At 39.7% G+C, this 26,532-nt stretch overlaps 1 protein-coding gene across 2 annotated transcripts in view; it reads right to left on the bottom strand.

Moving 5' to 3' along the window:
• Window positions 1-5,481: 5,481 nt before the first annotated feature.
• BBX (BBX high mobility group box domain containing) overlaps window positions 5,482-26,532 on the bottom strand; it is a 278,665-nt gene continuing 257,614 nt past the window's right edge. Inside the window, exons 14-18 of one of the 2 annotated variants that reach the window (XM_029215203.1) lie at window positions 24,191-24,280; window positions 22,768-22,827; window positions 15,045-15,242; window positions 12,845-13,031; window positions 5,482-8,014 (exon numbers count right to left, since the gene is read on the bottom strand). In XM_029215203.1, the coding sequence (XP_029071036.1) occupies window positions 7,927-8,014; window positions 12,845-13,031; window positions 15,045-15,242; window positions 22,768-22,827; window positions 24,191-24,280 (623 nt within the window). In that variant the 3' untranslated portion in view covers window positions 5,482-7,926. The remainder of the gene's footprint in view (window positions 8,015-12,844; window positions 13,032-15,044; window positions 15,243-22,767; window positions 22,828-24,190; window positions 24,281-26,532) is intronic. The other variant, XM_029215204.1, reaches the window with a different exon arrangement.

Genomic DNA, 26,532 nt, shown 5'->3' with positions numbered 1-26,532 from the left:
AAGACGTGTTTGTATGAAATTTCCCTTTCCCCCTTTCATCCTCCATCATTCTCAAGAAACTTTCAATCCCCACATTTTCTCTTCTGACTTTGCAATACACAATCCTGAGACAAAATGACCTTTTGTGAAATTCTCTAGGGTAAGGGATCACCAAGTAGATGAGCCTTAAAGTAGGAATTATCATTTTATCTCTTCCAGCAAGGGATTTCACTTTATGCTTTAATTTCTGGCCTGTTGACCCAGGATTGCAGATTTTTAAAGTCTTTGGCAACCTGCCTTCCAGAGTTCATCTAAAATTTTGTCTCTACCTCTCCCCTACAAGAACAGATTTCACTCTTAAAAGTCTGAGACAGAAAATGCAGCAGGGACAGGGTTGGAGGGAAAAGTGTAAAGGACACAGCAAGTTTATAAAAGTTTTATATAGTTGTAAGTTTTAGCCCTTGGGCCTTCTTAGACATTAACTACAACAAAATCATAGAAAGCAAGACCTTAATAAATTAAATAAATAAATAACATGCTAAGAAACGTCCGTCTTTCTTAAAATCTGTTTAGAAACTGTAAATTAAAAATGTCAAATACTGAGATACCCAATTTGAACAGCGTTTTCTAATTCCAAATGATCTTCACTCCAGCAGTGCTGTGGCTCATGAATTTCTTTTGCTTTGGACAAGAAACATACTTTTGGAATCGTGAGGAGGTGATACTTAAGATGAATGTGCATATCAAAATATTTGTTTTTAAAGACTATCTGAAGTATTTATACATGAAATCACACTTCTGGGATATACATATCTGGGGTTGGGGGATGAAATGGAGGAAAATGGGTGAAATACAGACGAAGCAATTGAGGAAATGCAGGTGCCTGAGGTTGGGTGATGGGTACGTGGAATTCAGTATACTAGCCGCTCTATCTTTGCATATATTTGAAAATTTCCATATTTCAAAAAGGTGACAAGGTTTCCGATACATTATGGTCAGCAACTTTACCTTTGTTCAATATGCATGGAATAAAGTCAGTAGTATTAGTTTTAGCTCACTTATTGATAAGAACCATTTTATTGTTCCTTGCAAGAGATTTCATGTTTTACCCAAAAGGACAGATGTGATTGTATATGTAGGATCATAAAACCACACACATATGCATATTATCACCCTTTTCCCTAACAGAATTTATATTCCCCCAATACATTTTATTCTCAATAATTCAAAGGAAGTGTGCTGGAGTATTAGAAAATGTAATTCATTAGGCAGACAGATTTTACAGGAAAGTCTTATAGCGCTACACATACAAGTATGAGTTAGCTATGCGAACCTGACCTACCGTGAGTTTTCCACAACATCAAATCCAAACAGCTTATCCCTAAGGCATCAGGACCCTACTTCATTCTGAAGACGAAGTTATACTTAGCCTCTCTTTTGAATACACTAACATATCAACCTTCCAGTTGGAAAAAATATAATACAGTCAACAATTACCACTTAATGAGCATTTTCGTTACAGGCCCCATGCCAACATTTTCATATGTATTTCCTTTTCATCCCAGTAGTGGTGTTAAGAAGTTATTATTAACCACCATCACTGAGGTTAGTGAAGTGTGATTCAGGGAGGTTAAAAAAACCCAGCAGTAAATGGGTGGAGCCACACTTTGGAGCCAAGTCTGTCTGAATGCAACGGCTGTGACATAATTATACTATATATGTATTTATACACTGTGCGCGCATGCGCACAATTGTGTGCCAATCCAAAGGATTAAAAAAAAAAAAAAAGCATATCCAAGGTTCTATGGTTCAGGAACATCATATTCACCAAACTTGAGGCCTGAGTTTATACTACAGTCTTAACGATACTATTTCCATCCTTTTATTATAGTTCGGGGCAAGACGGTATGCTCAGGCAGGTCACAGTTTCCCAAGGAGCCTCTCCTCCTGCGCAGCAGACTGAAGCATGTTTTCCTTCTTCTGTAGGGCTGATTTCTGCTCCACACGTTAGGCAAAAGCAACCAAGGCTGCTCATACAATGGTGAATCTCAGGTAAAGTTTAGGGGAGACCATCATTTGGTATTCTAAAATAGTTGAAACGTCTTATTTGTATTAAAGTGTTTTCCCTACTGTTTTTAGAAAATATGGTATATTGAAGGCACATACACTATGGCCAGTAGTGTGAACCAAAAAAAAAAAAAAAATGAATAATATCTTTAAAATATTTCAAATTTTTATTAAATATTTTTATTCAGTTTTAAGATCACAGTTAAAGTACTTTAGCATGTTATACACATGACTTACATGTGCAATTTTTAGAAATATCAAATTAAGTATAAGATTTTGAAGAAAGAAATTATATAAATGTGTATATTGACTTTTACTACACGTACATCTAAGAAAGCAATAATTCTGTTGTACCATTAAGTGGAAATCATTTATTACATGGCATGTTTACACCAACTCTAAAGAGAACCAAGCCAATTTCTGAAAGCAAAAAAAATGAGCAATTCGGTCATGCTGAAAACTGTCAACAGACTTAAGACCTGGTGGTCAAATGAAGCTGTGGTTAATTTTATGACAGGTAAGTAAGCAATTCAAACCTATGGGAAAAGTTCATAATCTGGTATGTGGACTCTCAGGTGGTTTTTATTCCTTTTTGACAGATTCCTGAGAGCAAGACATGAGTGCTAAGGAAATGAGAAACATGTTGCCAAGCATGTGCTGAGCTCCAGATCACAAACCTCCCCCACCCCAGTTCTGCCGCTACGAGCTGAGGCACTAAAGTGAGGTGTCAGGGGACGGGAGCACCCCCCTGGGGCCGCAAGGGGAGGTCATGGTTAGTCCACGAAACGCGTGCCTCTGTGATTTAGGTTAGAGCTTGTGAGGTAAGATGTGTGGTGCGGTGCAGTGGGAGGGTGTGGAGGCATGGAATTAGGTCCTTGCTCCTCGGTAACCAGTTCTGGCCCAAGTTATTAGAAAATCTTTGGAAAGAGTAGTAATGTTCACAATAACTAATTCTGTGCATAAAGATCAACTTAAGGGCAGGATCAATTTTGACCACTGACTGCAACAAGAAAACAGTGGCCACCGAACTTCTAAGCACAAGGTTTCCTCTTTTCAATTATTAGTATAAATCATACCACCACAAACAAAATTTGGCCAGGAAACTTTTTTGTATGTGTGAAGAAAATGTATATTTTTAAGGAAAGCGTAGCACAAACAGATGGAGGTGTATGAGGGGAATCAAATGTACTTGTCTTGTTGTTCACTCTTTTGCTGCTTCTTTTTCTAAAATGTAAGCTAATGTCCCCTGTGAAAAGGACAAGGTCATTTAATATGGGGTATAATAAACTTCACTATCACTTCCAAACTATATAAAAGCAAAGCAGTCCATCAAACCCTGAATACTTCACCAGACATATCTGGTAAGATGAACTGAACAACTGTTTCTTTTTTTTATTGTTAAGTATGATGTTACTCAATCTAAACAAGATAACTGTAAAAAAAAAAAAAAATCCCCAAACTCAAATAAACACAAAATCCAAATCTAATTCTTTGGGAATGCTTGTATAAATAAAAGCAACACCTAATTAACAATTAGTACACTCTTTATAAGGTGCAAAACAAGATCCTATGTGGGGAAAGCTAAATTTTAATTCCCACCTAGCAGTCACTCTGAATACTTCATAGGTCAAATGTAATAAGAGCATTTGCTTCTACTGCCCATTTTCAGCAATACATTGTTCTCTCTGGAGAAGGTGGTTTGGGAGGTCAAAACACTGCAGCGGAAAATAGTGGCACTGAAGGCAGAAGCAAAAAAAAGACAAACCTTTGAAACAGGACTTACTGAAATTAACCGTTAAAGCCGAGGTAGCCCATTAGGATTGGCCTTATCTGAGGGCTCTGTGGAGCAGTGCAATCGAAGGTGAAACTTCTCACAGCATCACGTACACCCCGACTTTCCCTTTACAAGTGATGACTCCAGGCCTTGCACGACTTCCGTCCTTTTCCCCCATGAAGCGGCGATGCTTCCCCTTTGCTGTATGGACGCTGGCCTCCAGAACACTTAGGATTCATACAGTAGTTTAGCAGGCAGCATGGTCCCACTGCTTCACATTAATGCCAAATGCCAAACTTGGAACAGAGTTACTTGATATTCCCCATCCCTCCCCCGGAACTGTATAAACAAAACATGTCATTCAGTTTTCAGCTTACTCCTAGTGCTGTATCGATTTATAATTTGCTTGAGATTTTACATAGGTGCAAACATTTCCAGAGGATGAGCCAAGGACTACAGAGTGCAAACAAAATTTTCTATGACTCAGGCAGGGTAGCATCTGACTTGATAAGAGAGTGACAGAGATCACACAAGTTGGATTCTAAACAACCAGACCAGTTCAGATGCTCCTTTTTGTTCATAGTGTTCCATCACTTTTTTCCTCTGCAGCAGTTTTTAATGGCAGGAACTATAATAACGTGGGAATGAGTTCAGCATGGCTTCGAGGGGGCACTGGTAGAAAGCTCATCTGACGGAACTAAATAAATATATTTTCGGGGGGGAAAAGACTGTCAGAATTACAATGGTATGATATATCCTTTAAAAAAGAGGGCTTTAAAGAATTCACCATGTTCATCTAAAATCTGGGAACTAACCTAGTTTGGGGATAAGAATCTGTGTCTTCAAAGTGGCTGTGGGACCTTTTTCCTTTTTCTGGCCTCATTACATTTATCCAAACAAATAAACACTTAAGAAGGGTGTCTTACAGTATTTTCTCTCTTTCACTCAGCTTCTTAGAGCTGCAGCTTCAGTAACTATAATATACTCTACACACTTCAAAATTACATAGGAAAATACCCAGAATAACTAAATAAATAAAAGGCTAAAGAAAACTGGAACAGTACTGTGTCTCCATCTGAGACTAAATCATCCACTTCCAGCAACACAGAGAAGGGCTAGGACAATTTTTTTCAAAAGATTTATATACAGGTTTGAATCCAGAAATTAAGGTTAAAAGCATAAATATTGATAATTTCAACTAGATTCAGAATGGTTTCAGAAAGATATGATACAACAATTTAGAATAAAACAAAAGCAGAAGAGCATCATATTTTGGTTTGCTTGAGATATACATAAGGTGCAACAACTTTTTCGCTTGAGGATGTGTGTGGGACAAATGTTAGTGTAGATGGTGTTTGCTGGCAGATTAAGGTACACACCATAGCAATATGATTTTCCAAAATAAAAAAGAATGAGAGAAGTGAAATGAAGATGATAAATGGGGGAGGGTACTACATGTTGGTCTGCAATATTTGTGCTAACAAATGTTGTTACCTGAAAATACCAACACCCCTCTCCAGTGGATTCAGGGCATGAGAAAAGCACTATTTTTGAAATCAAGACTTTACTCAGAGAAATGACAAGGCGAGTGTCTAAAAGACTATAAAGCTTTGCAGGATTTCTGCTACTCTCAGTGCCTAACCGCTTAAAAATTAAGCATGTCTACAAAAAGGTGGGTTTTTTTTTTTTTTTTTTTTCTAAAGTATCTGAAAACAGTCGTATCCAGTAGGTTGCCCTCCACCCCGACCCTTGCCTAAGGGAAAAGCCACTGAGGTTTAGGAAAAGCAGATCAAGTAAGATATATTAATCACATAGAAAAAAGTAATCTTTTGTTTTGCTTCTTTTTAAAAAAGGTCCCATGAATATACAGCACTCTCTTAAGGAACTCTAGTGAAATGTAATCAGAGGACTGGAGGAGAGGGCACTGGCAAAAATAGACCTATTCTAACATGTTCTAGAGAATAACAAGTTAGTACCATTGTCAAGGTGCATGTTCTGCACCAAACAATTTTTGTTGTTGATTCTTTTTTTGTTTTTTGGATTTTAGCTAATTATAATTTTTAAATCACTGCTAGCAAGTGGTCCAGAAACTCCAACAGCCACCAACACTGGGACCCAGCAATTTTCAAACATTCAATTTGTGTTTCGAAATTTAGAAAATATTAATACAACAGCATCATAGTAAAAATCTCATGCTAAAACCTGGGGTTGCTCACCTGATTTATTTCTGTGTGAATGGGGCTAAGCTTCTGCCTCTGATTAACCTTGCTTACTAATTCCTTCTTCCTCCATGCCCACAAGGAATATGCATTTTTGAGGACACCATTCCAATGCCCTGATGCCCTTTACCTGCTTTGAAAAAAAAACGCCCAAATCTCTCTGTTCTTTTTCAATTCTGTTAGTATGTTGTACATATTTTCCAGCACCGAAACTGAAGTAATATCTACAACCGTGAAAAGCTAAACCTAGTCAGTACTAATAGAGTCATTTTTTTGTATGGCTATTAGGTCAAATTACGATTAGAAAAAAAATCATCATTACAATTCAGTCAAGTATAAATAAGAAAGCTAGATAAAACCTTGTAAACTGTCACCATTTAGAGATCTAATTCAAAAGTTTCAAACTTGAACTAACACTATCAAAATTCCGCCAGTTTGAAAACCAGTAAAAATTATTGCTGGAATCCAATAATTAAAATTTGGTAGTTTGTGCTGTGATGCAAGAGTGGGGAAATACTTTGTGCTATGGAACAAATACCCTGTAAAATCTGTAGCCGCCGACTAATTTTGATTTATCACTTTGCATCTGTTGCTAAGAAACAAGATACTGTGAACGTCAGGTGGTGGAGTCAATATGTTGTATGTTCTAAGCCAGTTAATCCACTTGCACCGGCATATGTATGGTTGGTTTTATGTTCAAAAGCAACAAAACATGAAAAGGAAACAGGAAACTTGCAGGTTGGATCTATAACTGCGAGTCCCACTCTGGTCAGGCACACCTCCCTCATCAATACCTCCCTAATCACAAAAACTCAAAATGGCTCTAAAAACCTGCAGTGCCAATTAGGCTGTGCATAGCAATTGCTACCCGTCCAGTCTGTCTGGGATGGATGTAAAAGGTCTGTAGCTCAAAGTCCACACGAAGTGAGTGTGTCTTCAATGTGTTCTGAATAGTGAAGTAATACTAAGGTCACTTCTGAATAATATTTTTCTTTTTTTGTCTGTATGAACGATCCATTGGTCACTCAGACCCTTGTGTAAAAATAAAAGAATCCTCAAGGCATGAAAACATCAGTAATCTGTAATCTGCTGGACTCTTCCCCTGTCTGGGAAAATATTCGCCACAATTTGACCCAAGCAAATTCTTCTTGGTCACTCAAGGCTAAGAAAAAAATTCTGCTTGTAAGAACTGTAATTTTTCTTCTTCTCTCTCTTTCTCTTTTTGCCAGCAAACTACCACTCTGGTGGCAAATATAAAAGTGCAGAATATATGGACCACAAGGCCGAGCATACACCGCTAACAATGGTACATCTGCCTGCCCGTGCTGTTTGGGAGTCTCTGGAACAGGCTTTTTAATATTATTCTACAATATAAATGTAGGTATAACCTATTATATAAACCATCTTAGAACATAAATCTCCATGTACAAAAAAGACTAAGAATATCTAATAATAACTAGTGCAGTGTGTCAGTTTTTGTTTTTTTGTTTTTTGTTTTTGTTTTGAAAGAATAACTAGGTAATATACGAAACTAGTTTCACACTCTCTGGTTGGTAAAAGAGATGCTGGATGAGCTACAGTAAAGGCAGCCTTTTACCAAGTTACCACCTATTACCATCAAAAGCCTTCAATAGAAAGCAAAGCTCTAGGATCATCCCGTTTCTGCTCATTATCAGACAGATAACATCACCCTCAAAGACTCTGCGTTCTGAAAGAACAAACTGGCCCAGGGTGCCAACTTCTGCTTCAAGTGAATCTGGGCCGTGTAGGGCAACAAGCACTTGTTTGCAGTCTATATTTTCCACCACATGGACTCACTAGCATCTCTCAGTAAAGACAAGGCTAGGGTAGTAGGTAAAGCACAATGTTTTACAATTAAAGGGCGCTTCACTGGTCAGCGCAAGAAATAAGTACAGGAGCCTGTGGCATTTCTTTTGGCTGTCCATCATGGGTGAGCGGAGTTGATCTCTGACCTCTGTAAAATAAGAGGAAGAAAAAGAGAGAAATCACTTTTTGAGAGTACATTATCAGAAACAGGAGACGATGATGAATGGCCAACAAAAGCTTTCCAACATATCTTGTTTAATAGCTACCGCTGACTTACTACTTACACCGTTTAATTAAAACTGTTTTTATTCTTAAAGCTTCTTTATTTTTCTTTTTTAAGGATTTCTTATCTCAGTTCCTCTCATACAACTCAACAACATACTCTGCCCCCAAACAACCACCTCCATTATGTAGAGACAAAACCTGAAGCACCAACAGATTTGGGGAAATTCCCAGGAAGTGGAAACCTTTCAGTCAAGGGCTATGGTTCTAGGATGAAAATTTTCCTCTGGATCTACTTATATTAAAAAATGACAGGGCTTCCCTGGTGGCGCAGTGGTTGACAGTCCGCCTGCCAATGCAGGGGACACGGGTTCGTGCCCCGGTCCGGGAAGGTCCCGCATGCCGTGGAGCGGCTGGGCCCGTGAGCCATGGCCACTGAGCCTGTGCGTCCAGAGCCTGTGCTCCTCAACGGGAGAGGCCACAACGGTGAGAGGCCCGCGTAAAAAGACACATTCCTTTCCTTGACTTGCCCAAGGGGAAGAAGACTCTCCTATACTAACCGATGACCTTCAGTCTCATTTCTTGAGATATATAATAACAAGCCCGATTTCAAAACTTAAGGCCAATAAAAGGGATGGCCTCTGAAGAGAGAGGTGAACTGTGACTTAGAAAATGAATGAAAAGAAAACACTGAAACCCGCCTAACGAAAGAGAAGTCTCAAAGGCATATGGAGGGAGAATGCACAGGGAAGAAGGCAAGTACCAACTCTGAATTTTAGTGTGTGAGAAAATCCAATCAACTTGGGCCAAAATCAACACATATGGGGAAAGAACTCAAGACTTAAAAAAATTCATGGAAATTCTTATCATTTGGATTGGATCTACATCAAACAGATGTAGAGCAAACAGTTATTTTTCATTCAGCTTGTTGTTTAATGAGTAGGAAGAAAAATACGATTTACTTCATGGTTATAAGAAAATTTCTTGGTACTTTCTATAGAGCTTCTCGTTCTAAAAAGATAGGATTGGGCACCTCCTTGACATTTCCTAATAGGTTTCCCAAGCCTCAACAATGCATACTCACTGCTCTGGCCTACGATGGTCTGTAGTGCACAGCACTGTGCTGAAAATGTGGGATAGAGCAGCAGTGTTTTCACTGGTTTGACCGTTTCAATACAGTATCTTCTTCAGATTATGTGAAGTAAAAGGAGCTATTTTAAAATTCAAATTGTATCTCTCCATAACTATATCTAATTTTCTTTTTCTTGATGAACAAAAAAGAAAATTAATACAGATAGTTCACATTTGGGGATTTCAGAATCCAATGATCACTTAGCTTAAGATATTAGGAATTTAGAAAAACAAAACGTGTTATAATCAAGCCTCTGGATTAATCTGTTTATTTATGTGGGGATGCTGTAAGAACCAGCTATTCAATATGTTCAACTCTTTGTTCAAGAAAGATGAAATTAAAATGCTATTTTTTACTTTTAAGATTGAATGGGTAACAATATTACAAAAGCGAAAAAGAATTTTAACAAGTATTGGAAAAGGAAACATACAAAGAAAAATAAGTGAAAGATGAAAAATACAACGCAAAAAAAAAAAAGAGCAAGCAAGGGGGAAGAGAGAGAAATTGGGGTGAAAGCCCAGCTTACTCAGTGGAAAAAGAAAAGGAGGTAGGAGCATGAGGTGGCTGCCACGAAGTGATGGTTCCCGCTCCCAGGGGAAGGTCAGGTGAGATTCCCTATGAATCTCTATGACATGACAGATGCTTGCTTAAGTGGCACACTGGAGCAAAGGCAAAGACAATGAAGTTCAAAGACTTGGATTCAGATCTTAACTCAAGTTTAGCTGTGTGCTCTTAGCAAGTTAATTAACCGCCTGTACCATCATTAAAATGGAACTAAAAAGACACACCTGGCAGAGCTGATTTTAAGAATAAATGTAATGAGCTTCCATCCTTATAAAACTCCTAGTAAATAAACAGGCTCTCAACAAAGGTTAATTCCAATTTCCTACTTCCTGCATTCTGTAAAACTGCTTTTCTATGTTGGGTTTCTGAACCCAATATTAAGATTGCTTGTGGCAAGAATGCAGGTAATATATGTTCACCCCTAGCTCTGTTGACCACTCTCTAAATTATGAACTAGGTGATGCCTAAGCAATAATTAATTGATGTGCAACCCAGTTACAATTACACTAAGCCTGCAGGTGGAGGGATGGCTGGGATCTCTGCTTTAATAGGTTAACCGCTGAAGTTACAACTAAGATTCTCCAAGGCTGTCTGTCTGTCTAGATAGTAAGAACACTAACCATTTGTTAGGTTGATAGTAAAATTCTTTTTTTTTATGGTACGCGGGCCTCTCACCGCTGTGGCCTCTCCCGTTGCGGAGCACAGGCTCCGGACGCGCAGGCTCAGCGGCCATGGCTCACGGGCCCAGCCGCTCCGCGGCATGTGGGATCTTCCCGGACCGGGGCACGAACCCGTGTGGCCTGCATCAGAAGACGGACCCTCAACCACTGCGCCACCAGGGAAGCCTGATAGTAAAATTCTAATAGGCAATATTTTTTCTTGCTAATGGGAGGTGTAAAAAAAAAAAAAAAAAAAAAAAAAAAACACACCATTTTTCTATGCCTGCTAGCTAACTTAGGCAGTCATTCTCAAGAACACCTCATTTATTCATTCAGCCATTCATTTGTTCATTCGTCCATTGCGTAACAGGAACTAAGGAAGCTGTGTACATGAAGAATAACACCAGTGCTTTGCTTTCAAAGCGTACTGGAAGGAGACAGATGCATCAACAAATAACTACAACCCAGTGTGGCAGCTGGTCTAAGAGAGGTGTGCACAGCGAGTGTGCAGGACTTCGGGAGGAAGACTGAGAGAAGAGGACAAAAGATAGACGGGCCGTTCACCCGAGAGGAGGACGCACAAAGGCAAGAAGCGGGCTTATCTGGACGGGAGTAAGCGATTCCACGTGACCGCAGGACAGAGAGGAAGGTGGTGGTGACAGTGGAAAGGCTTGCTGCCGCTTTCTGCTGCTGCAGCTGAAAGTCACTGGGGTGGAGGCGGCTGGTTAACAGAGCAGAGGTGTCACCAGTCGTGCTCAGAAGGGGACGCTGGCAGCAGCAAAGGTGACTGTGTGGTGGCCCTTCCTGAGCCCTGGATTATGACCCCCCTCTGAATTCTTACATGACCTCTTATTCCCACAATTTATGGGGGCACTTAATAACACTCAGGCATATTTTTAATTCTTTTTGCATGCGCTATGAGTTTGTCCTCTGTGCTCGACTGTAAAACTTCACGAGTGGAGAAGTGTCTGTGCATTATCTCCCTCAGAGACCTGAGCAGATTTTAACAATGTCTGTCACCGTTCACTTGCTATTAGGCACTTGCAGTGTACACATGAAAAGGAATTTGAGGGCTTCCCTGGTGGTGCAGTGGTTAAGAGTCCGCCTGCCGATGCAGGGGACACGGGTTCATGCCCCGGTCCGGGAAGATCCCACATGCCGCGGAGCGGCTGGGCCTGTGAGCCATGGCCTCTGAGCCTGCGCGTCCGGAGCCTGTGCTCCGCAACGGGAGAGGCCACAACAGTGAGAGGCCCGCGTACCGCAAAAAAAAAAAAAAAAAAGGAATTTGACTTCTTGGAAAAATCTAGAGGCTATTTGTGAGGAAGCACTAGAACTGTAATATGACAGGTAAACAGCAAGAGGCAAACAAAGCTTCCATTGGGGTCTCCTAAACCTGGATGTGAAGAATGGAGCCTGACAGATGGGTAGACACGTTGGGGTAGATTTCAAGCTCTGTTGGGCTGAAGACTGAAAACCTAAGAAAGAACTCATCTGTGGGTAATCCACTTTGAATAAAAACAAGAAATACCTGAATTTACAAAAGGCTTTTTTATCTTCCCAAAGGATCCATTAAGTAGCAGAACACCCAATTATATACTTAGAACTTAATATACTTTCTGTGGGACTTCACTGAGTTCAAAAGGCTTTCGTATCTGGTCTCATCTGAGCCTTACAACTTTGTGATTCTTTGGGGATATTGTTATACTAAACAGAAGATGAGAAAACTGAGGCCCAGAGAAATAAATGACTTTCTAACAAACACGGAGAGCTGAAGAAAAATCCAGGCCTTCTGCCTTCCATGAGTCAGATGCTGAGATGCTCTTTTTCCTGAACCACACTGTTTTCTTCCGCTAGTACCACCAACGCCATCCTCAATGGGGGTGTTACCATGTGCCAGTACTGGGACACTAGATTTATTCTATATAACATCTCTATGAAATGCGAACCACTTACAGCCATAGTATAAAAGGAAAAACAGAGGATAGAGAAGTGAATGGTCTTGCTCAAGGCCTTACAGTTTTCAGGTGACAGAGGTAGGACTCAAACTCAGGTCTGAGACCTGACTCTAAAGCTTTAATGATTAGATAATATTGCTTCTCTGCTCTCTCAGGCTTTTTCAGAAATGAAGCTTAATCACAGAATAATACTATGTTCAAAGTAAAATACCTGGTGGGCAATACTCCCTTATATTTTCCCACACTGCTGAACAGTATATATACTTTGGTTAACACCTCGTAAACAAAAGTCTCCCGAACCCCAATCATTGTGAAAAATATCACAAACCACATCAGAAAGGACGATTTGGGCTTCCATATCACTGTCTCCACCCATGTTCCGTGAAAGGGGGTGAAATTGAACAGGATCCCCAGAACCCAGGGCAGCGAGGTTTCCCACTGCTGACCTATGCACATTTTCCATGGCGGCCACTTCGGCCAGCGCAGCGAGGCTGAAGAACGCAGACACGGCTGGCATCTCCGGGGTGCTGCTCCGCGTCTCCGTGGCCTCCCGGTTGTGTGAGCATTCGTCATTGCAGCCTGTCTCGGTCACCTTAGCAAGACTCCTCTGCAGTTGTTCCTTTGGTTTGTCGTCTGTAACGAAAGGGAAATTCATCACGAGAGGGATCGCTCTGTCCTCTCCAGAGAAGGGACACAGAGAAAACTCAGTGTCAGACAATGTGAAATGAGCTAATATGCTTTACTGTTCACTTCTGTCATCCACCGAATATTAAGGCTTTTACAGAATCTCTTCTTCCATGGGAATAAGACTCTTTTATTAAGCTCAACTGCAACCACGGGCAGCACCATGCCCTGAAGCTGAGTGGAGGAGCTGTGTTTTATCCAAGAACAAAGAATAGGTCAATCTTAGAGAAAGAGGGAAAAATGGACCATGGCCAAAATAAAACCCAAGGGACTTGTGCAGAGGGGCCAGTGGATGCTGTAAAATGGCCCTTAAAAACTCAACTGACCAAACATTCCTGATGAGGCCACAGCATGCCCTACTATGCACCGTGGGCATTCAGTATGCTGTGTTACCGACACTTAGGATAGCCTAAACTAATCCCAGTGAGATTAATCAGTTCCAATGAGATCCTAAACTGTTATTTTTGTTCTGAAGACCTACTGAAAGGAAGCAAAGGGCCCTCTGGTATTTATGAAGAGGTGGCTGAAATGCTATGCCAATACATTTGTTGGAAGTAAGTACACTTTATACAGCCATTAGAGAGGAAGAGGAGTAATCTTTACCATGGTTTTTATAATAAAACATTTTAACTACAGAAAGTAATTGATAAAGGCTGTAAATGTCATACATTAGAACATGAAGTGCTATATGCTTTTCTACATAAAAGGGAATCTTTTCTAAGATCTTTCACTCTTCCTAGAGCAAAAATGAGGCTATAACAATTTATACAACGTGAAAATCACAGAGCAGAATCCAGAGTGGAAAGGGAAGGAGAGAAGAGCCCGCTGGGCTAAATATCATGAAAACTAGATTCTAATCCTCACCCTACTTAGTGGTTCGATGTGTTATGAAACAAAATTCCACCTCTTTGAGTTTCACTTCGTATATGACAGTAAAATTGGGGGTCTTTAATATACTTTAAGGTTTAACAATCTACATATGCAAAACACAAGTGCACAAAATTCACTAAATGACTTCGATCTCAGCATACAATAAGTCTACCAACTAGATTAACCTAAATCAGTTATTTATAAATATTCTCAAAAAGCATTCATTTAAACATTTTTTTTTTGCTATTTACAGAAGTCATTATGGACCCTTGACCTTTGTCTGGAAACTGGGTTAGGGTAAGGGGGGTGGGGAACACCTCCTTCAGGGCTGATAGAATGAGACGCTAGAGGCGCTGAAAGGAAGAAAGGCAGCAGCTAAGCCCACTAATGTTTGGTTGGTGTACCACCCCTAGATAAGAGGGGGGATGCTCAGTGTCACTCGCTTAAGCCGGGCCCCTCAGGCAATTCCACAGAGGCCACCAGGAACAGTAAAGAGACCACAGGCCAAGACTGAAATGGAGAAATTCACCGTAAGTTAATATTTGGTTCAGGATTAGCCCAGAGAATCAAGAAATCCAGAAGCATTCTCAGGCTCCCTTAGTGGTCTGAATCAGCGGTATAGGAAATGCTGGATGCTTTCTTTCTCAGCTTTCTTAATTCATTGGTTTGAACACCTGATGATCTGGTTTGTAATGACTTAAAACGTGAGCCAGGGACAAAGACTCATCCAGTATTTTTAAAAGTCTCGGATCTTTGGGAATTTACTTAAGACTGTTTGTGCGCATGCTGAGAAGGAGAAGGTAGCTGACAGTCCTAAAAGCTACCTTTCCTTCCTAGGAATTCCGGATATGCTCTTGGGAAAAGAGCTATGATTTTAAAACATGGACTAAAACATGTATGTTTAGAATGCTGTAGGAAACCAGTTCTCAAGGAGATCCAGAGAGAGAAAATGTTACTGTGACCAGACTGACAGACAGACCCATTTTTCAGTGAGGACCCACACAGTTGGATTATAGTCATTTTCTGGCCACTGTGGCCCTGATGGTCACCTGCTTGCTCTGGTCATCTCTGTCTAAAGCTTCCTTGTCTTACCCAGAGTACCTCCTGCTGGTGATACCCGGCCATCTGCCGTCCTGACAAGGTGTGTGATCTTGGTTTTCCTTGCTTTTCTCTTTTGACTGCCCACCAAGGGTTCTTGCGTTGTTGTTGGCTCTGGAGTGCTGGGAATGGATGGGGCATTTTTAACCTTATAAGCAGGCTCTGTGGTGTTTTTGTCTTCTGAAAATATGGCTGAAAAAGGACAAACCATATAACGTTACACACAAAAACACAAGGCACCAACGTTGCTCTGGGAAGGAAGTATTTCTAAATGCCTGACTTATCTGAACAAGAACTTACATTTAGAGTTTTCAGAGTATTGATAGAAAAAAGAAATACTGACTATGATTTTAAACAAATATTTCTTTAAATATGTGCTTTGATAAATTAAGTACAGAGGGATAGGATGCCCTCTCTATCTTTTAATAGAATACTTAACTAAGAGGCCATTGGAGTAACATTTTCTAAGTGTTTGGATCTTGCAGGTTGGTGGGGAGGACAGTGTATGCAAATCTGAATAAACTGTGTCCCAATAGACCACAATTTCTACATGTGGTCAGGGTCCCTATCTGAGATCCTTTTGACCAGCTAGTCTGGAAAGTGTGATAAAAGAAGTTTCTCTTCTTCTGAGGATACTGAGATTAAGTATGTGCTTCTTAAATTTACACTTATCATTGGGACACCTGCTTTCAACCTCCAGGTTGGACTGATGAGAAAAGAAACTTTCTTTTATGCACACTGAGTACTCAGTAAGGACCTGGCAAACACTGATGAAGCCAGCACCTATGGAAACTCTCTCCCATCGGCTGAATTCTAGGACCAGGTGAATGTGCTTTAGGGAGATAATTTAATAAAGTACCACATGTCAGCAGGACACCCCGAAAGGTTAGTTTTAGGTACCCTAATTTTAACTGTTAACACCAGCAAATCATTTAACAGCACACACTTGTACCCTATTAGTCACTGTGTCAAGAGTAAGGAACACACTTGCCACCAAAGACTTTGCTTCCAGTTCAAACGGGTTGGGAATGCTGTGTCTCTTCTTACTCATTTCCTTAGGAGTTCGTCTCTCCCCCTCCCCCCTTAATTTAAATTAAGACAAGAATATGCAGATGTGAGTACAACAAGCATTTAGGAGTATATATTTGTAGTCGTTTCCTCATTGGGGCTGTTTTTATTCCAGTGACCTAAGGGCTTTGGGGCAGGAGAAAGAGGCATCTTTCCATTTTTTAACTATCCAATCTCTTTAAGACAGGCACAGAAATTGTTTTTAACAAAGAAAAGGGGGAGTGTGGTTCAGGAAATCACACTGTCATGTTTCTTTGACATGACAAACTCTGTGCAAACTTAACCTGGAGGATACCAGGTGGTGCTCATAAGAAGGTGGATACGAAGGTAGATACTGGAAATAAGACAATATATGAAACGTAGGAAGACAAAAAAAGCTAAAATAAAAGGAACAGAGCAAGAACAATTCAGGGTGTGAAAAAATGCACTCATTGGTATAAACACTTACATAGGTTTCATTTAAAAATTTTAATATAGCTCCCTAATGGGTTGAGGTACATCCTTGAGAAAGGAGGCTATAAAGTAGTAACATCTTTGCCCTCCAGCATTTGATTCCAGGCTTCCTATTCCAAAACAAGTGGGAAATAATTTCAATTACATCAAGAGAGAGGATGTAAAGCAGAAATCATACGTTGATTTGTGGCTTGGCCTTACCATATTATTGCGTAATAGATGGCTGTGTGTGGACAGGCTTAAGATAATAGTTACTTAAAAAAAAACCCAGAACTATTTGGCAATGCTCCCAAACACCTTTTTTCAAGCAAGTAATCAAAAACTAGGAAAAAGGCTCCTTTCAAGTTGTAGGTCTATACCCAGGTCAAACAATCTTAGTTATTTATACTTTGACAGTTAACATAAGCCAGTGGTAGTACATATGCATTAAAAAAAATTTTTTTTACACTTAAACTTCAATAAAGTCTACCAGCAAAATGAAAAGATAATTTGGTTAGAAACACTCCAAAGGAGTTTCATGACTCTGCATTAGCCCTGAAGTTCAAAGCCTCCTATACAAAGAGGCCAAAGTCTGAGTTTACAGCAACCTCTACTGGATATTCACAAGCTTCAAAATTCTAGTTTCTTATCCAGGCCTATCAGTTGTCCCTTCTGATTACAGGGGGAAACTTGTGATCTCTCCAGTATGATCACTGAATCATAGATGAATCTTCCAGAAAAAGCATGAACCTCTTCCCAGAAAAATCCAGAACTTGTGGAGATAAGGGTACGGCAGGATTCCAAATGTATTACATTCAAATTACTGCTTATGGAAAGAAAAACCAAGGAGGTCAAAGAAAAGGCATGGACACCAGAAAAGGGCTAAGAGGTCTGGGAAAGATGACCAGGTTTCTACAAGACCAGGGATAATGGAAATAACATAGTCAGAGAGAGACCTAGGTTCTACGCTTGACTTTTTAATTTACTAACTGTGGGACCAGGGGCCTCAGTTTCTTCATGTAAAGAAGGAAGCTGGACTAGATTAGCTCTAAAGGAGCCATCCAGCCCTAAAATTCTTTTCATTTTGCCACACAGCCTAGAATCAGTGTCCTGGCCAGTGTTTTCTATAGCCAGCTTCAGAGTCTCAAGGCTGTGGAAGAGTACTCCCTTCACTAGGACTGTTAGGTTTTTGTTTTTGGTGAGCCGTCAGATGTTTTAATTTCTTTTCAGGGGTTACTCATTTTCCTATGTGTTCCAGATGAATTGATAAAAACACAATACGAAGCCAAGGGGATGGATGCAAAGGGACTGCAAATGGAAGGTGAATCAGGCCTTAAGGCAGACTGAGACCAGGGGAAGCTCAGAAACCAGCAGACAGGAGCCAGGGGGTCAAAGGCAGGGCGGCCAATAGATACAAGTGATCATCGAGTCCCAGAGGTCTGGAGGCTGGGAGATACTGAGTGAATCAGGCTGCAGACCAAGTGAAAGAGGCAAAAAAGGAGAATGCATTGGTAGTTCTCATAAATCACTGGAAAGGAGGCAATGCAACCCTTCTATATGTTGTCTTCTCGAAACCTACTGTCAGATCAAGAAGTAATCACAGGGCCTATAGATCATCCACATTTGAGAAACATGTAATGTGTATGTAATGTGATTGCATGTAATGTGCTCTTGCTGGAGTTAGGAAGAGAAGGTTAGAGTGAGTCTACCCCATGCTTTGACCCATGGGTGACCCCTAGAACAGCCTGTCTTTCTGGCGGCCTAGACCGATGACAGTCTTCAGGGTCGGTGCTCAGGGAGAACCCTCTCCTAGGAGAGAAGAATTGGGGAAGGCTAAGTCAAAGAAGTACAGTTGACCCTTGAACAACACAAGTTTGAACTGTGCGGCTCCACTTATAAGTGGATCTTTTTAAAGAAATACATACAATAGTACTACACAATCCACAGTTGGTTAAATCTGCAGATGCAGACCTGCTGATATGAAGGGCCTGGAGGGCCAGCTGTAAAGTTAGACATGAATTTTTGACCAAGGGGGTGAAGGGGGAGGGTGTACCCTTAACCCTCACTTTGTTCAAGGGTCAACTATAATTGTCTGGGACAGAACAGTAGACCTGAGTCCAGCAACATTAGCAAAGAGAAACTTCTTTTATCATCCTCTCCAGACTAGCTGGTCAAAAGGATCTCAGATAGGGACCCTAACCATATGTAGAAATTGTGGTCTATTGGGACACAATTTATTCAGATTTGCATACACTGTCCTCCCCACCAACCTGCAAGATCCAAAACAAAGGCTTAGTGGTGCAAAAAATTAATAAACAGAAACCTCAATTAAACAGAGTCAGGAGACCAGAAGGAGGAGCTCTCATGCCCTGTGATGACTGCAGAGCCCAACAGAAAAACAAAGACTCCTCTCTTCTTTCCTGGCAAGGACTCAGCCAATGAAAAGCCACGGACTTGATTTACCATAGCCTTACCTACTTCTTTCCCGCCTATAAAATTCTCCTTCCCTTGACGTGTGAGGACTTGCATACCATGGTTGTACACCTCAAATTTATATTCTCTGCTGATCCAAAATAAACCCATCTTTGCTGGAGAAATAACTGGCAGTCTATTAGTTTCAGGTCAACAGTGGTGAGGGACAGGAAATGAAAAAAACTCAGAGAGGGAAAGAGCCCAAAGTTGTATACCAAGACAGCAAGGCAGCTCCTTTCTTGCCCTCCCTGCCAAACTAATGGAAATGTGAGAAAAGAAAGGTTTTGTCCTCTAAAAACAAATTAGTCATTTCTCTTTGGGCTTGTAATTGAACACACAAACCTACCCAAGCACCACCAAATGAGTCCACAGGGCTGATTTTTACACTCCACAATAATCATAACATACTTGGAGCATATCATGTGAGGGTGATAATGTGAGCTGATTCCTGGAGCAACATTAGGAATATGGCAATCAGAGACTATCTTGTTTTCCAAACTCTGCTCCCAAAATGTAGAGTAAGTTTTTTTGGAAAGCAGCACTGTGCTTGTACTATACTCCAGGAGGCCACTAAAGTGCTCCAGAGTCATGAATTCACATGCCAACTACAGGAGGCAAACCTGCACTGAAATTATTATAGCCAAGTCTGGAATCTCACTGCCATGGGTTAGGCTCCCATGAGCTGAAAATGCAGTTAACTGCTGAATGGAAAACAGGAATCAAATGAATGAGCCTTACCTCAGATCCTGGGGACCTTGCTGAAATTATAAGGCAACTATTTTGAACTTAGGAAAAGAGATCAAGTTAGCCTGAGTGTGTGGATCATATTTCAAAATCTAACTAGAAAACCAGATTTTTCTCCCCTGTAATTAGATTTATGTATTGCAAAGAAACTAATCTTTTAGAGATACCTAGTTTGAGGTTTAGGTTTTTTTTTTTTCTTGTAAGACAGCATTTATAATTTCAACAAATGAGGGCTATCCACAAACACCTGAAAAATCAAAACTGCAGTGGCCAGTGTACTTTAGTGCTGGTTTCTTCCCTTCCTGCTTACATTGGTCAGGCTTCAATTCCTTATCATGTATTTGGGGCTGATAAGGTCTCCTTAAATTGACTGGAGATACTGTTACAATTAGTTTTCACAAAAAGTATACGTGAAAGCCCTCTGGAAACATAAAGCAGTATAGTAATCATCACCATCATTATTACTACAATTAGAAACCTCTACCTTAAGCATGAACATATGACACCATAAGTTGGTGGAAAGATAAACACAGTGGCAGAGGGAGGTCATCTTTGTTTATCTGAAAACTTTAACTCTAGCCTACAGGCAATCTGTTTTTTTTGATCTGCAAAAATTTCAAGAAGTGGTTTAGCGATTTTGAATTTTAAAAGCATGGGGAGAATTCTTAAAATAGATTATAAGCATAGCATTTAAACCTCAGATGTGATTACTAAACACCTGAAAATTTCTAATATCTTGGGGAAAAAAAATTCAAAGCCAATTATACTCAGGGTGGTGTAAAGAAAGGATAGTGAACTTTAAGTCATCCACTTTAACAGAAGCCAGGAGCGGCTAACAGCTGTGAAGCCTCAGTTGAGTCAATATTTCATTTATAGACATCGGCTACAAACAACTCCTGTCTAACCTTTGCCCAGGATAGCCTACACATGCTAACTGTCCTGATTATGGTTTCATTTTTCTGTCCTTATATATTTATAATATCCAAGGTAAAGTTTTAATAAGCAATGATACGGACATAGGTGAGAAAGAGGATGGAGTAAAGGGCCTAGATAATTTACAAAGCACGTAGTCACCACCTGAACAAGTGAATGTAGGGCATGTTATAAAAATAAATAACAAAAAAAGTCACTTTAAGTTACTGGTTAACTTCCAACCCTCAAATTGATTCCTTTTTTTCTGGCCATGTAAAATGAATTTGCATCTACACTAAAGGACATGCAATTTTCAGTGCATGTTCTCCACAGTTTTGTTCCATATACATTAATAGTAAATATAATTAAACATCAACAATAATAAATATTTCCAACTAAACCCTTTGGACTGCCTAGAAGACTCAAAATTGATTTGCTTTTCTGACCTCCAAAGTGCAGAAAATTAGGGCTTCAGAATATGGTATTTTTAGTATCACACCTCCCACTCAAGATATCACAGTAATAAAATCATCAGGTGTTAGAAGGGAAATGAAATGTATAGATCATGTATTACTATGCCTTCTCATTCACTCCACCCCTAAACACACATATCTTACAACAGAGTACAAATGTGGACAGTGAATCCTAGTAAGGTTAAATGGTCTGTCCTATTGAAAACTGCTAATTAGTGGCAGATCTGAGACTAGCACCCAGGTGCCCTAATTCCTACTTACTTCGCTCTTTATACCACCCTGGCACATGCTATGGTACCTGCTTTTATATGAAGTAGGGTTTTCATTGTTTAAAACCAAAATATTTAGAAAAGTATCATTTTAAGAAAAGAGTAACATTGTCTTAAATGCCTCTTTTAGATTCCTCTGATAGTTCATCAGTGCCTTACGTTTATTTTTAAAATACACAAGTGTGAATGTATGTCAATTTGGGGATGTTAGGATTTAATGCTGAGAGCAGCACAACAATTCATATTTTGTTTTGCCAGCAAAGTGCAGAAATGATACTCCACAGAGGTTGTAAATGTGAAGTAACAAGCCAGAAAAGAGATGTACTGCTGGCATTTTCTATAAAAGCAAAACGACACAAAAGCAGACATGCAGTTCATGTGAACTGTGCCTACCAAACAACAGAAGTTCAGGTTTATAATGAACTCAAATTTGAATATTTTTCACAAATGTCTTTCAAACATGAGTATTTTTTTATAAATGACTTAGGCCACATGTGCATTTTAATTTTTTCCTCCTTTTAACAAAGAAATGAGGGTACATTTGGAAATCAAGAGAATGGACTTGTTCATCAAGTTCCCCATAAGTAAATCAAAGGGGTAATAAATCAAACGATGATCACTACGGTCCCTTCTAGTTTTCAAATGAAGTGACTCCTCATTAAGCACTACAAAAATGTTCAGCTCTTCTAAAATATCTAAACGGAAAAGAGAGCATCAGTGGGAAGAATGGAAGGATGGCTCCTTACCACCAAGAAATCAAAATTCACCTAAGGGTTCAATATTTAAGAAGAATTAAAGTCACAAATAAATATGACTGTGGGAAATTTTGAAATAAAATCTGTACCTATAACATCATACCAGTCAATATGGGACTTTTCTTTGGCTACAATAAGCCTCGGGGACATTCCATTTGATCACAGTTAGAGGAAGTGGGAGGTGGGCTACGAAGGAAGTTCAGGTCAGGAACCATGTCTGCAGGGCACCCACGTCCAGCAAACCAGGAGAGCCCCATGCTGCCCTGACTCCCCATGAGCACCCGCCTGCAACGTGAGCCGCAATACTGAATATTTTTCAGTTATGAAAACCTCTAATTTCTGGTTATTGTGGTTCAAAGCTTACAAATCCCCCTTTCACAAATTAAACTCCACAGGACACACAGCCTGACTCTTAGTAGGATCAAAAATCTATCAGTTTTGATTTGAAAATTAAAAATAACCCAATTATGAACACTCAGGTCTAATGCCGTTGGTTAAACCTATATAAATTATGCCAGTTTAAACCTACAAAACTTATGCCATTTCCAGCACAGACTACCTGAAATGATACAATGAATGTTGCTTCTTTTACCTTCTGTAGGGTGAATGGCATCCAAGAAGAGTTGCTTGTTTGACCATTTATCCCCACTTCCTAAAAAAACAACAACAGAAAAGGAAAGTGAAACTCTACCCCTAGTATAGACACATACACTATAAAAATAAGACAATACACAAAACCACTTCAATAAAAAGCATTATCACACAAATGAAGCAGAATTTTACTTCAACTACTTAAGTCTCAAAACTGCATTTGCCAACTAAAATAATTAGGCCATATAGGAAATGCATTAAAAGTAAACAAATTTGCCTTTTTAAAAATATGTTGTTGGATAATTTCTATGACTTTAATCAAGATAACCTGAAGATTGGTTAAAAGGTAAGCATAAAAGCTGACATTTTACCTAAAGAGTGATCTCTCTCCACTGGAAGCAGAGAATAAATATTAACATACAAAACAAAACTAAGAGGCTAAAGTGGAGGTGAAAATAAAACCCAAATTAAGCAAAAGGTTACACACAGGAACACAGAGGCACGTATGTCTACACATGGAAGACAGCTGCATTTAAAGCCTCATTCCAGAAACACGAAAGGCTCCACATCTGGCCATGCAAGTAGGATGCAAATGGGCATCAGGCTCATGGCAGTCACGACACTAACATGCAGGAGATGCTAGAGAAAAAGCCTGACTTCCAGGACACGTGGCTATACTGAACCAGATGGGATTTATCTTCTGTGTGAAAGAACAATAGGAGCCTGACCTGTGAGAAGAGACAAATCTTCAGATGAGCCCTGAAGAGGTTCAAGGGCCTATCCAGATCATAAAAACGAGACAGATGCTCAGAGTAAAGGGAGGGTTGAGTGCGTATATTTCTAGTGCCCTCTGGAAATAACAGTTATGTGACTGAAGGAGGTGGGAAGAGTCTGACAAAGTATATACATAGAAAAAAAGAAGATAGATAGGTTACGATGTAGGAGTGGAATCCTCCTGGACAAGAATCCTCAAGTGTCAGAGAAAGCATAGCAACTGTGGGACTTTCATAGGCATACGAAACTGGTAAGATTTCAGGAGGCAGGAAAATGTGGTCCTGCTATGAAGGCTGCCAAACATGAAAAAAACAAGAATAGTCAAAGAAAATAAGTGGAGAAGAGCTCAAGAAGACTAAATTAGAAAATGCACCAAATACAAATAAAAAGAAGCAATTTCAGGATTCATATGGAACTCTGAAAATAGAGACAAACATGGGATTTCAGTAGGAATCCAAGTGAAGAAGATCTCTCTTTGCAATTAGCTGCAGAATCTAGAAACAATGAATGTGCCTGCGTCAGGAGCGGATGACATTGAAGCAAGCAAAGGGGAGGTAGAGGCAAAGGCGGTGCAGTGAAGCATCATTCAAAGATGAATTCACAATGGACGTGGCCAAGAAATCTTAATGGAGGATGGAAGGCACCAATACCTTTTTCCGGAACATTAGGCTTCTCCTTTTTGTGCTTATATTTGCTGACAATTTTGTGGAATAAGTTCTTTTTCTGAGACTGGAAAGGACCTACAGACAATATTAATATAAATATATTTAAAATTCACAATGTTTCATAAAAAAATACTGTGTTTCTAAACAATTACACCCTCCCCCAGCTTGTGGAATAAGCAAACTGATTCACAAAAAATGTCATCTTGCATCTTTTCTCATCTAACTCGTGCTTAGCGTCCTTCCCTAGGCTTACTGAAAAACCAGTGAGATTTTCCTTAGAAATATATTGGACAGAAGCCTCCATTAGGGCTGGGACTCCCTCAGCAGAAACTGCAGATTTAGTGACTAGAGGCAGACCACAACCAGTAACAGCAGAGTAGATGTAGTCTGTAATAAAGAAAAGGTTTTACTTTAGATTCCTAAATACCATGAAGGAAAGGATGGCACTGGCATTTCATCTCTCCTAAGAAACTGATTTTCACAAGGACAGCAGTTTGAGGACAACTTTTGGGTTGGCCTGACAGCTTTCTAGCCTATTCTGAGGATATTCTAGGAGGAAAAAAAGTGATTTAAAAATAGAAAAATATTTGCCCAAACTTTTTTTTGGAGGGTGGCGGGGGTAGGGGAGTGGGGAGAAGTCTCAGACTGTATCTTAGTTTTTTCACATAAAGAAAAGAGAATTGGGATTTTTCAGTCACCCATCAGAAAGGCCAGCAACAGCACTGACCTCCAAAAAGCAGGTTGCTTCCTACACTTGACTGATATTCCTATGTGAAACTGACATTTTCCATAACTTCTGTTTCCTCGTGTGTAAATGGGGATAATAATAGTGCCCAAGTCACAGGGCTGAAGGGAGAATTAAAAAATTAGAAGCTCTAGGACTTCCCTGGTGGCGCAGTGGTTGAGAGTCCGCCTGCCGACGCAGGGGACACGGGTTCGTGCCCCAGTCCGGGAGGATCCCACATGCCGCGGAGCGGCTGGGCCCGTGAGCCATGGCCGCTGAGCCTGCGCGTCCGTAGCCTGTGCTCCGCAACGGGAGAGGCCACAACAGTGAGAGGCACTTGTACCACAAAAAAAAATAAATAAATAAAATAAAAATTAGAAGCTCTATAAGCTGCTCCTGCTGCCAGTGTCTGCATCCACATGCCCTGCCTTCCTGCCAGAGGTAAACTATCTGTGCTCCTATCTAAAGTATACAATAAAATGGTTTTTATATTCACAAATATTTGCAGCCACCATCAATTTTAGAACATTTTTACCACCTCAAAAATAAATTCCATATTCTTTAACTACCACCCCTCCCGACATCTGTATTCTCCCTATCCCAGACTGCCCTGGCTAGAACCTCCACTATAATGTTGGATAGAAATGGTGAGAGTGAACATCCTTGTCTTTATTCCCTATCTTAGGGGGAAAGCAACAAATCTTTCACCACTAAGCATAATGCTAGTTGTGAGGTTTCTTTTTTTTTTGGTGTCTTTTATCAGGTTTAGTAAGTTCCCTTTTATTTCTGAGTTTGTTGGATGTGAATCACGAAAAGGTGTTGAATTTTGTCAAATGCTTTTTCTACATTTTCTACGTCTATTGAGATGATCCTGTGGATTTTTCTTTGTTGTTGTTTTACTGATATGGTAAATTACATCAACTGATTTTTGGATGTTAAACCAACCCTGTATTCCTGGGGTAAAATACCAATTGGTCACGGTATATAATTCTTCTTATATCAATTCACTTTGTTAGTATTTTGTTAAGGATTTCTGTGTCCATATCTGTTAGAGATAGTGGTCTACAATTTTTCTTTTTTGTGATGTGTTTGTCTAGTTTTGACATTAGTATAATACTGGCCTCATAGAATGATTTGGGAAGTGTTCCCTCCTCTTCCATTGTTATGGACAAGCTTATGAAAAACTGGTATTAATTAAGTGTTTGGAAGAATTCAGTGGTGAAGCCATCTGGGTCTGGTACTTTTTCGATTACTAAATTCAATCTTTACACTAGCTATAAGGTCTATTCAGATTGTCTACTTCTTCTTAAGTCAGTTTAGGTAGTTTGTGTCTTTCTAATAATTGTCTGTTTCATGTAGGTTATCTAATTTACTGGCATATAACTGTTCATAGTATTCCTTTATAATCCTTTCCAGTTTTGTAAGGTCAGTAGTAATGGCCCCTATTTCATTTCTGATTCTAATGATTTGAGTCTTCTTTTTTCCTTGGTCAGTCTAGCTAAACATTTATCAAATTTGTTGTTCTTTTCAAAGAATTAGCTTTTGGTTTTAATGATTTTCTCTATTGTTTTCCTATTCTTTAATTAATTTCATTTCATTAATC

This window comes from Monodon monoceros, unplaced genomic scaffold (assembly GCF_005190385.1).
Source record: "Monodon monoceros isolate NGI ecotype Baffin Bay Population unplaced genomic scaffold, NGI_Narwhal_1 Super_Scaffold_11, whole genome shotgun sequence".
Classification (NCBI taxonomy): Eukaryota; Metazoa; Chordata; class Mammalia; order Artiodactyla; family Monodontidae; genus Monodon; species Monodon monoceros.
This window is presented reverse-complemented; position numbering and strand designations above follow the sequence as displayed.